Source organism: Ambystoma mexicanum, chromosome 8 (assembly GCF_040938575.1).
Source record: "Ambystoma mexicanum isolate Mex_15411 chromosome 8, UKY_AmexF1_1, whole genome shotgun sequence".
Lineage (NCBI taxonomy): Eukaryota > Metazoa > Chordata > Amphibia > Caudata > Ambystomatidae > Ambystoma > Ambystoma mexicanum.
This window is the reverse complement of record NC_090929.1, coordinates 200,008,815-200,023,340: the sequence shown is the minus strand read 5'-3', so window position 1 is coordinate 200,023,340 and position 14,526 is coordinate 200,008,815. Positions and strand designations below refer to the sequence as shown.

Below are 14,526 nucleotides of genomic sequence, written 5' to 3'. Positions count from 1 at the left end.
CTATTATAGTCTCCACCAATCTCTGGGTTTTTATTTGAATTCGTTGTTTGGCTATGGAACCGTTGCTAGGTGCTTTTACATGATTCAGAACATTTGCCTATGGTTCCAAGCCCTGAGATAGCTTGAATGCCGAAAGCCCCTTCCAAATTTGGGATCAGAGGCATGGTGGCAATGGAAGAAGCTTTTAGCACGTTCAGATATCAGGCTTTGCTGGAAAAAGGACATCGAATGGGCCTCTTCTTTAAAAATAAATCTTTTTTTATTTTTTAACTATCACATAACAGAAAATAAAAGAGTTGCCTTTGCTTAATAAACAAAATTAGTGTAATAACTAGATAAGTGATGACCTAGGAGCAGATAAGTATGTGCATTCCATCTTTCCATATAACATAAGGAGACATTGGGCCTCATTCCGAGATTGGAGGTAGTCATGGCGCTATTTGCGCCATGACTGTCTCCAATAACGGTACCGGCACCGGTCTTGTTCAATGGGGATTTACCGGTGTAGTCCGACCTTTGCGGGACCGGTAGGTCCCCATTGAAAAAACCATTCCCCATTCCCATTTGATCCCCCATAGGGCTCAATGGGAAGGGGGAAGTAGCTAATAACGGTACCGCAATTTACAGTAGCGTTATTGGCTCTGATTTCCCTTAACGGGTCCCATCCATAACGCCTGGTCAGAGCAGGTGTTAAAGGAGGGACCCGCTAAGGGAACTCGTAGTAGGGCGGTAAGGGATTACCAGTACCGGTCTACTTACCTGTGCCCGTTATCCCTTACTGCCCCACTCGGAATGAGGCCCATTGACCGAACATCAGAGGCCACCCAACTAGTGTGCTGCAGCACCGGCAGAAGTGCCGTCCTCCCCTTTGGATCCCCTTATAATATTTGTACAGGCCGCATCCCTCTCATCCATCCGACCTCTAACACCTAGGGTTGCCATGCACCCAATCATTCACAGACTGCAGCTACACGGCCCAGTAGTACCGCTGGAGGTCTAGCAGGCTGATTCCCCCCTCCCGCACATACCGCTGCAGTGTTATAATGGCAATGTGTGCTGCTTGCCGCCCCACAGCAACCTGTGAAGGGTGGCTTCAATCCTGGTAAATACTGAATTGGGGACTGGGAGTGGAGAGTTTTGCAGCATGTAAAGAAACTTTGGAAGGGTTAAAATCTAAAAGAAATGCTGCCTTCCCCAATAGGGTCAGCAGGAGATGCTGCTAGTGTACCACATTGAGTGCTAACTTGCACACAACTGGAGAGCGGTTCAACTGGAGGAAGATACTTAAAGCCAGAAACCGAGATCGGATAGGGACAATACCCTCTATGGGAAAGAATACAGACTTTTGCCAGTTCACCTTAAGTCCACTGAACTTTTGATAGTCAGTATACATGTGACAATTTGACACGAGCTCGAGGGCTTGCTCATATATATCAGGAGGTCATCAGCATAGCGTGAGACCCCCCCATATCCATATGAATACTACCCACGCCGGGTCTGTACTGAGCTTAATAGTGAAGGGTTCAATGGGCAATATGAACAGCAGGGGGGGAACCCTGTCTCATCCCCTGCCCAAAGGAGAAGGCACGGGAGCTTGTCCCATTAACCCTGCTCGTTGCCTCGGGTGAGTGATAATGTAGCAGTGTCCAGGCCAGAAAGTTTCCCCCAAACCTCAGGAGTGCAAACGGATCCAATATTATAGGAGCCTGGCTTATAGCAATTGCACCCTGCGAAGGTTCATGCGTGTGGATCTAGATGGCATAAAACAGCACTGGTCTGGGCGGTTCAGTGAACCAATCACTCCAAGAATGTGGTTGGACAGGTTTCGAGCCTGGATCTTTGCCTCCCCATTGATCAGCAAGATTTGCCTGTATGAGGCACATTGTTCAGGCGGTTTCCCGGGCTTAGAGAGGACCAGTATGCAGGATCACTAAAGGTACTTGGGGAGATATCCTTCCTTCTTACACTGTGTAAACAAGCGATGTAGATGCCTGGTGACCTGCCCCCGCCCCCAGCCTCTTTCAGACCTCTACAGGAAAACCATTGGGCCATGGGGCTTTGCCAGTCTGCAGCAGAGAAAGAGCCTCCACTATCTCCTCCTCAGTGACCTCTGCATCCAGTCCCACAGTCTGCTGTGCCATTAGGAATGGAAGGGTCACCAAATCGAGAACTCCCACTCCCTAAGTCCAGGATAGCCCTTGCAGAGACCGATAAAGTGGCTCGTAAAATTCTGTGAATGCACCAGCAATATCCACATCCTTTGTGAGGGCCTCACCCTGAGAATCTATAATATCCCTTACATGCCCATATTCTGTACCCCGCCTCTTTAACCATGCAAGCATCGTACCCACCTTGTCCTCTGGCTCATGGACCTGACTTCACATGGCCTAATGTGCTGAGTTGCCATTGTCCAGGAAGACATTGTGCAGTGACTCCTGTGCTGTAATCAGGGTCTCGTGCGAGGCCCGGGAACCAGAAGTGAGGAACACTTCCTCTGTCCAGACAGATGCCTGCTCAGCCTCCTCCTCCTTCTGCGCATGCCACTTGTGGTGTATTGCCACCAGCGCTGTGGCTTCCACTCTCAGGACCACCTTACAGCCCTCCCACAGGGTAACAGGACTGTCTATAGTCCCTTTATTGATTTCAAAGTATTCTGCAGTAGACCCGGACAGACCCTCCACGAATTCAGGGAAACCTAAATAATATGCGTTGAGGTGCCACAGCACTGTGGGTTCTGCATGCCCACTTTTAAACTCAATAAGCAACACTGAGTGGTCTGAGATCCACCTACCCAAAACTTTGCAGTGAGAAGCTAATGGGTCTAGTGGGGTTAAAAATTTATCAATCCATGACATTGAGGCATGTACCACAGGAAAAAAGAGAAACACCCGGTCTGATGAGTGTAACAGTCTCCATGCATCCACCAGAAAGAAAAATTGAGTAGTTTTGTGTGGAGATTGGGGTTTCTCATGTCCATGTGGGTCCTGTCCAGTCTTGGGTCCATGACCTTGTTAAAGTCACCCCTAACACCCACATGTAGCAGTTGAATTATAGTTTCAATGCTAAGAGTTTGTCTAACAGCTCAAGCATGAGAGGGAGAGGTATACCCCACTATACCCCAGATGGTCCCCAAGAGTTCTCCCTTAAACAAGATGACCCAGGCGCTAATGGGTTAACAGTGCCGTAAAAGGCTGCAGTGCCGTTAACCTATTAGCGCCTAATTACGAGGTCCCTTTGCGGGACCCGACCTTAATGGCTGGTGTAGACCAGCCGTTAAAGTAGGGACCCGCGAAGGGACCTTGGTGCTAATTACGGTGTCGCAATTTGCGGCACCGTACTTAGCGCCTTCCTCATTCCCATTGAGCCCTATGGGGCAAAAATGGGAATGGGGAAGGGCCATGGAGGAAGGGGGAATTACCGCCCTGGCAACCTTGTAATGGGGTGGTAATTTCTCCATGGCGGAATTGGTAACTTACCGGCATGGACCATGGTGCTAATAGCACCATGGTCTTCCGCCAGGGTCGTAATGAGGCCCAAAGCACCCATGTTGGTCCAGCCTAACTTCTATAAGCCTGAAGGGAATCCACTTGTGTATCAGAAATAATTTGCCCTTGCTCCTCTCGAGAAACATGCATCATAGGCTGACTTAAAGTTAGATCTTTGAAAGAACTTACATCAGTTCCTGCCAAGTGTGTTTCAGTAAGGGGTGCAAAACCAGGTGTATAGCTATTGAGGACCTGCAGTACTAGCCTCTGCTTGAAAGTGGAGCAAAGCCCATTTACATTCCACATCAGGAAGGACAGCACCTCCTCATGAGACATCCCCCCAGAAAATTAGCTTCACAAAACAGATAATGCATGCTGCCCACCCCCCCTTTTCCAACCACACGCATTCCATCCCTACATCGCACACCACCCGGTCATCTGGTGTTCTAAGCAAGGCAAAAAACCCCAGTAAAACCATCAAGAAATGTTTCCCAACTATCCCTGTTCCTGTACTTCTCCCAAACTAGAAGCTTCTGATGCCCTGTCCCTCATCAGCTGGACTTGGGAGAACCTCATCAACCAGGTTTGGGGTTACCATCCCCCCATGAGGCCCACCAGCAATCAGAGACACCAATTATTAGAAGAGCAAGCACCAGAGGTCTGGTACCAGCCCTCCAGACAGTACAGCTACCGCCATCTATCTCTGAGACAATCTCTGTGTTAGCCGGCCACGCTGCTGGTTGTGTTTTGAAGAGGACCAGTGACGCCTCCAATTCCAGCACCAGTTCTGGTGTTTCCCTAGGTGGCTTGGGCCCATGTTCTGGCAAGAGTTGTGTTTCAAGCAAGGTCCATGCGTCCTTGGGATTGTGAAAGAGATGGACCGTACCGCCATGATAAACTTAAAGCTGTGTGGGGAAGAAGAGGGTCTACTTAACTCCCAGTGAGATTAGCTTTTTCTTCACTGAATCGAAGGATTGGCAAGCCTTCTGGACCTCCATGGTATAATTTGGATAAATCCCTCTCCTGTAGCCATTGAAAGTAATTGGGCTGGTGGTCCATGCCATTTGCAGCAGGGCATCCCGATCCCTGTAGTTCAGGAGTCTTGCAATTATTGTGTGTGTGTGGGAATGCTCCCGGGACTGGTAGACCTGTTGGGACTTTGTGCGCCCACTCAATTGAAAAGAATTTGGACAGGTTCTCTGGTGCAAATAGCTCGGACAGCCACTGTTCCAAAAAGAGTTTCATGCTAGGCCCTTCTTCTCTTTCTGGCACCCCAAGAATGTGGAGGTTGTTACAAGGGGATCTTCCCTTGCTGTCTTCTGCTCGGTTTACCAGGTGAGTAAGCTTCTGCAAGACTATTGCCAATTGTTTTTCCATGGGTCTGATGGCATCATCAGAGTTTGAGTTGCACTGCTCAGCCTCCCCCACTCTTGCAGCGAGTTTCTGCAAATCTTGTTGTAAGAAGGGCACTTCCGATGTCAGGCCATCTATTTTTTCCCCACTAAAGCCATGGAAGTGCCGATCGTGCTCACAATGTCAGTGAGGGAAATTAGGGATACATCGTCTTGACCTCATGTCTGCCATACATGGGGTGTGAGAAACAGCGAGCTGGGGGTGACCGGTAGTATACTGGTCTATCTTGTTCTGTAGCCCCACTTTCTTTGCCTTGCCTTTGACCATGGCACTGTTTCCAACAGGTCCTGTGGGCCAGCTGAATTGTAGCAGCTCCTCGGCTCTTGGTTACCCTTGGCACCAATGTTGCGAGTTATGTCGCAGCCCCACCGCCTCTGGCATATGTCTGTGGCCAGGGAGGCCAGGCCTGTCATTCTCAACTTTCCACTCTACTAGGCTGATGCCAGGAGGTACACAGCCCAGTCCAATCTTGGAGGCCATAAGGGAGCTGTGTTATAGTGTGCCCTCTAACAGTAGATGGGGGACCGAAGGCTGTGGCCCCTTAAGTCATTGTTGTGGCATGCCATGTTGGCCAGTAAGGTTGGAGTGACATCCATACCCCCAAAATAATGAGCCCTCACTAGCTTGTTCTTCCCTCCACAGTGTGTGCTTCTCTGGCCTTCAGTCCATCCTTATTTTGGCAGGGTGTCAGTTCTGCACCTCGGGAACCCCCCGAGGGCTGTTACACCCCCACAGGTCCTCCACTAGTGGCAGATTCTCTGTGTTCCTGCCTCACCTGCAGTCCTCGTCACCAGCTCGCACAGCAGGCTCTCCATACACTGCAGTGCCTCCTGGATTTCAGGCCTGGTGTTGGTAATAAGTACGGGCAGCCACGCCTATCTTTGGCCAGCGAGATATGTAGTGCCGGTATTTTTCTCAGTGCCTCGTGCCGCTGTTGGTGCCAATGCAGACCACACCCCCCACCATCCAGCTCCAGCTGCTGGTACAGCGTGTGCGCAGGCACCCCACTGGTCCTGGGCACCTCCCTTTCATGTCACAGGGTCTCTAGCTTGTCTTGGATAGCCGCTGTGAACCCCCTCTCCACACCTGCAGTAGCGGCCCAGCTACTGCACCATCTTCGCCGCCAAGGTGGCGTCCGAGCCCAGGCGCTCAGTGCAGCAGTTGTCGTTTCAGGATCTCCAAGCCTCAGTTTCTCACGGGAGCGGAGCAGAATGTATCGAACAAACACCGATTCATTTCGACTGCTTGTGACCATGCTCAGTTGACCGCATGTACCTCTCTTAAAGATGTAATTCGTTAGGATGAACAATTTTAGTTAGATAGCAACTTGCAGTCGCCATCAGAACTAAGGTTGCCAGTCAAAGAGATAGGGGAAGGGTCGTGCAGGGGTTGAGGACGTTGGATGAATCCTTGGTAGGTGGAACCACTCAGATGTTATAGGAAACGTGTCAATAATAAGCCAGCAATGATTGAGCCATTCTATTATGATTACAGAAGCCATCAGGATAGCTCTGTTCAACCAGTGTAAATAGCTGCATAGTCGCCTGCCATTTCAGAAATTGCTCCTATTCCCCAGGAATCTGAGTAGGTGTTTGCCACCCGCTCTCTTTTCCCGACGTGTAATTGCATACTTGTATTGTTAAAGTCATTGAGTATGGAGCGTGGCAGGTTTAAATGACACGCAAATAAGACAGGAGGGATGGCAGTGGAAATTATATTGGCTCGGTTGCGGCTCCAGTGATAAGTACCTGGGTATGAAAATGCCTATAAAGTACAATTTAACTCTTTTAATGCAAATTTGAATGTCACACATTGTAACTTCAGCGGCCATTATGCATTTCCTCATGTCCCAATTAGTGTCGCAGCATTTCAGTGAGCGATGGCGCATAGAACGCGGACAGATCGCTGTGGATTTACAGCCTCACGTCCATTTGCTTTGGTTTGCGTGACCGGTAGAAAGTCCACTTTCTATGCTTATCATTTAAAGCAAGCATGTTTCTGGCTTCCATTGTGAATAATTTTTTTCCCCATCGTTGGAAGGGGTGGGGCGGCTGTCTTTCTGTTACAGATTTCCAGGCTACTTTTTAGGCATTCAAATCACGTCTGTGACCTATATATGACATATATAATGTTAAATGGCATATATAAATGTATATGTGTGAACCCGATGCCTCAAAATTGAGTCGCAAATGCAAGTACGGAGGCGTAAAGGGGTTCTGTACTGCCATGTCAGTACCACAAGACCGGTGCATACCTGCAGCCATACCTTCCCCTCAACCTTTTGCTTGCTATGGATGTCACGACCTGTCACCAAGACATGTCTGAGGCTGTCTGCGAACTTAGAAAATCAAAGCCAACCCTGGCATTTGCATAGCGATGCAACTTTAAAGGGGTACAGATTGCCAAGTGCAAAGTGCACATCAAAATGGAAGCTTCTGAGTACTGTACGGCCCAACAGTTCGACTAATATTTTCAAGGCCATGTAGATGAATAATGTTTATTCGCAACAACATGCAGAGTTGCAATCTTTTTTTCGTCTTCAATGATTAAAAAAAAAAAAAAGAAATTCCAAACTACGGAGGTTTGCCTGGTCATGGCAACGGCCAGAAACTAGACGTTTACGACTGTGGGCAGTTTTCCAGGTTCCAACAAGGTTTACCGTAGGGGCAGTTGGAGCACAGAGAGATAAAATGCTTTGTCGAGGATAGCACATTTTTTCAAAGAATACATTGTAAGATTAGATTGCAAATCTCTTGGTTCCTCGGCCCACACATTGGTAACACAAGATGGTGTTAAACCTTGTTCAAGGTTGAAGCATGTCGTGGGTGGCTGGTGCTTCCGCGCAATGGGGATGTGGCCTAGCAAGTCAGACTAGACTACTCCCATCAGTGGCAGTGCTAGACTGATTTGCATATGGCTCATCCCCTTCTGCAACTTTGCGGTCGGGCTAAAAAAGCCCTACAATTGGTTACAATTGATTCAAAACAGCCCACCCATCACATTTTCTGGATAAAGGGTACCTTGTGCAGAGCCACATAATTCTCCAATCAACAGACCCGTTTTTTACTTTGTGTGTACACCAGCCTGCCATCGTACTGCTCTGAATACCTTAATATGGCGTTAAGTACCCGTCCGGGCCTTTAACTTGGGCCCCAGAACGTTAACACCTGTCCCAGCACATGGAACAGGTGCTTAACGCTATTACCACCCCGGGTTTCCAATCCGGAAACAGAGGGTGCTAAGAACATTTTATTTTCAGTCATTGTCTGTGGCGCAGTGCACGTTCCGTTCATTGAAAATACTGTCTCATTATGGCCACCATGGATGTGGAAGGCGGGGCTCAATACATAGCCCCTCTTCTATTTCCATAGTAGCAACAGAGCGGCAGCAGCAGCGGCAGTGGATGGCTAGCCTCTGAAGAAAAGAGGTAAGTAGGGTGAGGGAGAACGGAAAAATAAAAGATAAGGGAGGGTTGGGGGAAGATGGCAGTGTGGTGGAAGCAGCATTCAGGTTCCATGGGACACAGGCTGAGATTAGCCGTTTCAGCCCATGACCCAAGGATCCTGATTGGCTGCTCCCCCCTCCCCGGGTGTTAATACTGTGCAGGTAGACCCTTCATTAGAGGTGCAATGGCCTATGATCTGTTTTTCAGCATCTTGTGCTCAAGATTTAAACCTTAGTAAATTAGTCCTTCATGTCCAAGTCACCAGTTTGAATACCCATTTAGTCAGTATCAATCAAAAGTGTTGACCACCTCAGACTGATGAGTAACATATGGTGTGTCTGTCTAATTAAAAAGGGCCTTATGTCACATTTACAAAATAATGTAACCCGCTGGTTGCCGCAAATAGAGCATCTTTGTACGAGCCTCACCCGGGCACTTTCAACCATTGCGATAGGAAAAGACACATTGCTTCTATCTCATGCCCCAGAGGAAACGATTCTCTCAGAGGATGGAGGAGTCGTACTGGCAGAGCCAAAAGGGCAATGTGCCAACTCCTCTGCCATATGCTGGGCCTTCTCTGTGAGCGCTTCAACCACTTTAGTATAGACAGATTTAATTAATAGGCATCTTTTAGGAGCACTACAATCAAAACACTATCCTGCACACAGCAGAAAAGAAGTCTGGTAAGGTGCAGTGTGGAGCGAGTCAAGAGCATGTATTGGCTAGAGTATTATATATAATACCCTAATACCTGAAGGACCATGCATTTTTATAATGTTTACGCTCCTTGGTTGTCACTTTAACACAACAAAATGCCCCCACAAACCCACTGTTATAATTATCACTATTCTAATTGGTTATTTATAATACACTTAATACCCAGAGGTTTCTAAGCGTGGGTCCAGGGATCGAACCTCTGGTGCTCCGCGTTGTCTTGTTTTCAAAGCAAGTGCGATGCCCGTGATCTATTGTCCCGAGGCTGTTGTCTGAACGCTACAAGGGAGGTGCATTTGAAACAACAGTCACCTTACACAAAGGTGTAGTGGAATGTAACCTACCAATACATTTTTTTGATTCCCATAAAAATCATACTTATTGTATTTTTCTGGTTCTTTTACTTTGAAGGACAGGCTAGTTAGTTTGTGCTGTAACCAGGGTCGGATTGGCCCCTCGGCCTTTCGGCCCGTGGCCAGGCCAAAATCGTTCCTGGAGACTGGAGGCCGGTTTCTGGCCATGCCTGGGCCGGTTTGGAAGAAAGAAAAATTGGAAAAAAATATATATTTGTTTTCAAAACTTTTATTTTTTATTTTTCAAAAAGCCTTTCATCCGTCTGAGGTCGATACATGAGTACCAACACAGGTTGGGTGATATTGTATGCATATATATTCTATAAAAAAAAAAGCTTAAGCGTAAGTGCTATACAATAACATATTATCATTTGGCCTTGGACTTCTGCTTGCATTCACAGTAATTTAGTGTACTTAGGAACAATGCTATTTGATGCCACTTCCTGTTTTGTCAAGGGGCTGAAAGGTCGTGTTTCATCGCATCCCGGGATGCCACTTCCCGATTCCGGTGATGTCATCAGAGGTCAAGGGTCGTGAGGCGAGGGATGGGCCACTTTTTTTTGGGTGTCCGGGCCTATTTCTTGTCCCAGTCCGACCCTGGCTGTAACCAATGAATCTGCTCCTATCATTTCTCTGAGTGAGGTGTAGGCTGGGTCAAACTCCAATGGAAAAAGTGTCCCACAGTCACAAATGCAATTCACTCCTTCTGTGGCAGACTATTTGAGAATTACCCGTGGGGAAGTATTTTGGTAAAATGTGTTGCAAATTGTGCATTTTAAAGAATATGTTTTCAGTGAAACTGGTCAAAACTACTAGCAAAGTTTAAGTAACTCATTAAACTGACTCCCTTTTACCCAAAAACTGACCCATTTTGATAAAACAAATAAAAAAAAGAAACAGTTCCACACAAGAATGTTGGGCCTTCAATTTGGGCATTGCCCTATTGCTCTATATGCCAGTCGGAGTCTGGTTATAGGAACTGGTTGCTGAAATGCACAATGTTGTCAGAGATGCTTTTGATTTCCCTGCATGTGATGTGGGCAACACATCACATTATGACATGGATGTCTTTATCGACCTCCTCAAAACCAATCAGAATGTTCAGAGTGAAATCAATAGCTACTATTAGTTTTGAACGTTTTCACTTTAAAAGCAGATTGGGAAACAACAATGCAATTTCTGGGCACAATTTCTTTCAAGACACTCCTCACTTGCTGAATCTTTATTTCACCCCAATTTCCAATAAAAATCAAAGAGAAAGGTTAAACATTGAAAATGCTTTCAATTCCTTTTAAAGACATTGTTTACTTTTAAATTACACCTAAGGCAAGCTCATGTTTAACCTGTTCAGGTCAACCACGTTTCAAGTTACATTTTCTCACTTATGAAGACGACAACCTTATTCTTTAAATACCACAAAATAAAACTACATTTAATTTACATAGTTTGCTGTTTACTTTCGTTTTTATGGAAAACATTTGGATCAGCACCAAAACTCCAAAACATGCTATTACCACTATGTGCTAAACGCCTTACAGAACTTGAGAGGGGTCATCGTTGCATGGGGTAATGACCCTTCCCCAATGTATGGCCCTCAGTTTTGCCTCAGGCCACAACTCGTGTCCCACGACAGTTACCTCTCTCTTGGACTTTAAGGCTATTTTGGCATCCCCTGGCTCAAGAGGATACTGATATTATTTGAACAAAAAGGTCGCCCTTCCCTTTTGGAAAGAGGAGGGATGTCATTTTAGTTCCTGGATAACAACTTTATGATGAGACAAATGGGATTTGCACAACTTGCACCTACTCCTCTCATCCTGTAAATACATACGTACAGATGCATATATAGGGGTCCAGGGTTGTCCAACTCCGGATCCATGCCGGATTTTCAGGATACCCTTCATTAATATTCCTGACTTAAATTTGCATACACTGATTCTAAATGTATGCACATTTATTCTCATGAATAATAATGAGGCAAATCCTGAAAGCCCTTTAGGATTGTGACCCTCAAGGCCTGGAGTTGGACAATAGTGGGCAGAACCTTTACCCACCTTCTCACCCATACAGATATAAAAAAACAAAAATATAAAATAAAAACACACATCGCACAGGGATAACATTGAAGGAAATGAGATGTAAGTTAAGACTAGGTATCATCTTACCTCTGAGGAAAAGTGTTACATTTCCCACAAAGCAACCCCTAATCAGGGTATACATGTCTGTGCTCGTTGGACAGCTTTGAGAAATGACTACCCCTATGAAAGCAGCTGTCCCAGCAAATCTACTTTAACATATATAGATTGTCATCCAACAGAAAATGGGCCTTTTCTACTGCCGCCATTTGCCCCACCTACTATCCCCTTGCATCCTCTTCCTGCCAAGAAGAGAAGTTCTTTTTTGCACTATGACCACATTTCATGGGCATGCGCTTTCCACCCAGACCTCCACTGTGTTCCATTGCAGCTTTCTTCTGCTTGTAGAGATGGACTGCCTTTTTCCTAAAGTCATTCACTAACCTTACCCCCGCCTTGTGAGTTAACTGGATTGTGACAAGCTGTATTGTATCTGGACCTGAGTTTAATTATTGGATGTGTGATCGCCCATCTAGGCTTGTGTCTGTACTTATTTCATTCAAAGAGCTCTTTAACAGGTTTTATGCACGCACCATGCATATAATACTAGAGGTTGTGTACTTCAGTGTACTCCTGTATTTCATCTTCAAGCACATGTTGCAATCCTGCTTACATCAGTTTATCTCTGTGCGCATATGACCCATCTCATCCCAAACTAGCATGGTACAGGTTAATACTAAGCACTAAGCAATATTGTATAAACTAAACAGCCATATTGTGTGCTGCTAGTACTGCACTATTTCTTTTACTCCTTTCCTCACTGTTGTGGGTTATGGGCTGTTTCCTGAATCTCAAGTTCTTCTCAATACAGCACGGCTTTGGTGATATGGAAGTGGGCCGCCCAATTGTCTGGGAGGGAAATAACAATCCATAGGTGTTCAATAATGCATGCATCGAGTGCCCTCGCCGCCCCCGGCTGGACACGGAACGTCGACTGCATTATCATGCTGCAGATGATGTGTGGAGGCACAGCAAACTCATTTGTGTGCGCTGCTTTTCTCTTGTAAAGGTGCAGAATATGTCCCAGTCAATAGAAGTATTGGACAGGCGGACCCAGAGGGACTTGCAGTACGTAGAGAAGATGGAAAACCAAATGAAAGGGCTGGAAACCAAGTTCAAGCAGGTGGAGGAGAACCACAGGCAACACCAGGCGAGACAATTCAAGGTACGTCTGTTCGCAAATCCGTAATCATACAATGATAACAGCCCCAGGGGGATGTGGGAACGTGCATTTGATAGGTTGGGCCACACCTGTAATTCACTCAGGCATTGCAAATGTAGCCGCCCACAACTGTGGCCCCTTTTAATATTGCTTTATTTCATTTACTAAAGAAACGATCAAGTCATTTCCATCACACAAACCACTAAATCTGAATTTTGTCAGCAACAACCAATCACAAATCATTGGCATGCCGATCTGCCTACAGAGGCTTTGTGCAAGGGCTTAACCCTGGAATGGCTTGACTCCATACTGAGTTTGAAAAATTGTAAACCTACAATTCCTTCCATTCCGCACCAGTCCGCACATCAAACGATACAATGTCTGATTCACACTTGATGACCTGCCACTCTCTACTTGTTAATTATTAATACCACTACCTGAAGGTTGCTTGGCAAGTTGGCAGGGTGACACTTATGAAGAGGGATTTCATGCATGCTGCTCCAATCTCCATCACCCTCAAGGGCCAGGATTGAAATTGAGTTCAATTAGTTCAATAGAGAATCTGTGCTCTGTAGAAGCCCATCGGTGTGTAAGTTGAGCGCTGCAGGCCATTTCAGTATTGTGGCAGCTCTCTTTGCTCAAACCCACACTGTCCATCTGCTTCTGGTTTTATACCTGACTTCTCTTTGATGCCAACTCTCTAATATTTGCCCCTCATTTCCTAACCACTCCTCTAAAGTGCTATTCAAAATCAGATATTAGATCTTTTATCAGTTCACAAACATTAAAAAATATATTAAAGTTAAACTTAGAATCCTGCATTAGTAAGAGTGTAAGCATTGGCGAAACAGATCCTGCTTTGCAGCCTCAGGAGGCCACCAACAATGTGGATATTGCTCAATAGAAGACCACATTATATTTGATTCCATTGAATTAGGGAATGCGACCATTTTAATGATGTCTCACGTTCCAAACTCCCCAAAACTGCTCAAATGTATACATTCTAAGGTCCTGCTTTTCTTTCATTGACAAAAACTCTAAAGTAATTACCGCACAACAGGGGAGTTTCTAGGTCTGGAAAAGACCCGGGGCTACGCTGATGTCGGAACTGTTGGGACTGGGGGCTAGCTAGTCTTTTGGCTGTAGCTCCTGAGATTCTATCCGGGGCTACAACCAAAAGATCAGGGGCTATAGCCCCCTTAGCCCTCCCCCTAGCAACGCCTCTTTGCACAACCATTAATTCCTACATTTGGCTGGCCATTCTAAATGATAGATCCTTATTCCCATTACACGGACATTAGGACATCCTTTTTACAATAGCTGGACGAATCGAGGGAGAGTGCATGGATGAAAGAAATCATCTCATATGCTCAATTTCCTAAATCCGTCTTAAATGCTCATTTGTAAACATGTAAAACATTTTTCCCTAAAATATGGTTTTATGAACACTGATCCTTTTTTGAATAGTCCCTTTATAATTTTAATCACTTATGTATTTTTCATTTTTATGTCTTATGCTACAATGAGACTGTCCATCAAAAAATTACTTTTCCGGGAGATGTATTTTAAACAAAACAGTGTTTTTGACTTGACAGAAGATTTTTGATTCATTTGAGTTTTCCATTGAATGTGGGCACATAAAATAAAACACAACAATCTAAAACAATCTGATGCAAAATCATTCCCCAAAAACAGTGCCTGAAATGAAAGAATAAATGAACGAATCCACACATGAATGAACAATTGAAAGTGTGGCTGAATCGATGGCAAATTGAATGGCTTAAGTAGCATAGCTGGGATTCTAGCTTGCTGAACCTAG

At 45.8% G+C, this 14,526-nt stretch overlaps 1 protein-coding gene across 2 annotated transcripts in view; it reads left to right on the top strand.

The window, feature by feature from the left end:
- Nucleotides 1-14,526, top strand: part of OLFM1 (olfactomedin 1) — a 341,156-nt gene that overhangs the window by 130,072 nt on the left and 196,558 nt on the right. For both annotated transcript variants that reach the window (XM_069609604.1, XM_069609603.1), the window contains exon 3: nucleotides 12,555-12,710. In XM_069609604.1, coding sequence (XP_069465705.1) covers nucleotides 12,555-12,710 — 156 coding nt within the window. The remainder of the gene's footprint in view (nucleotides 1-12,554; nucleotides 12,711-14,526) is intronic.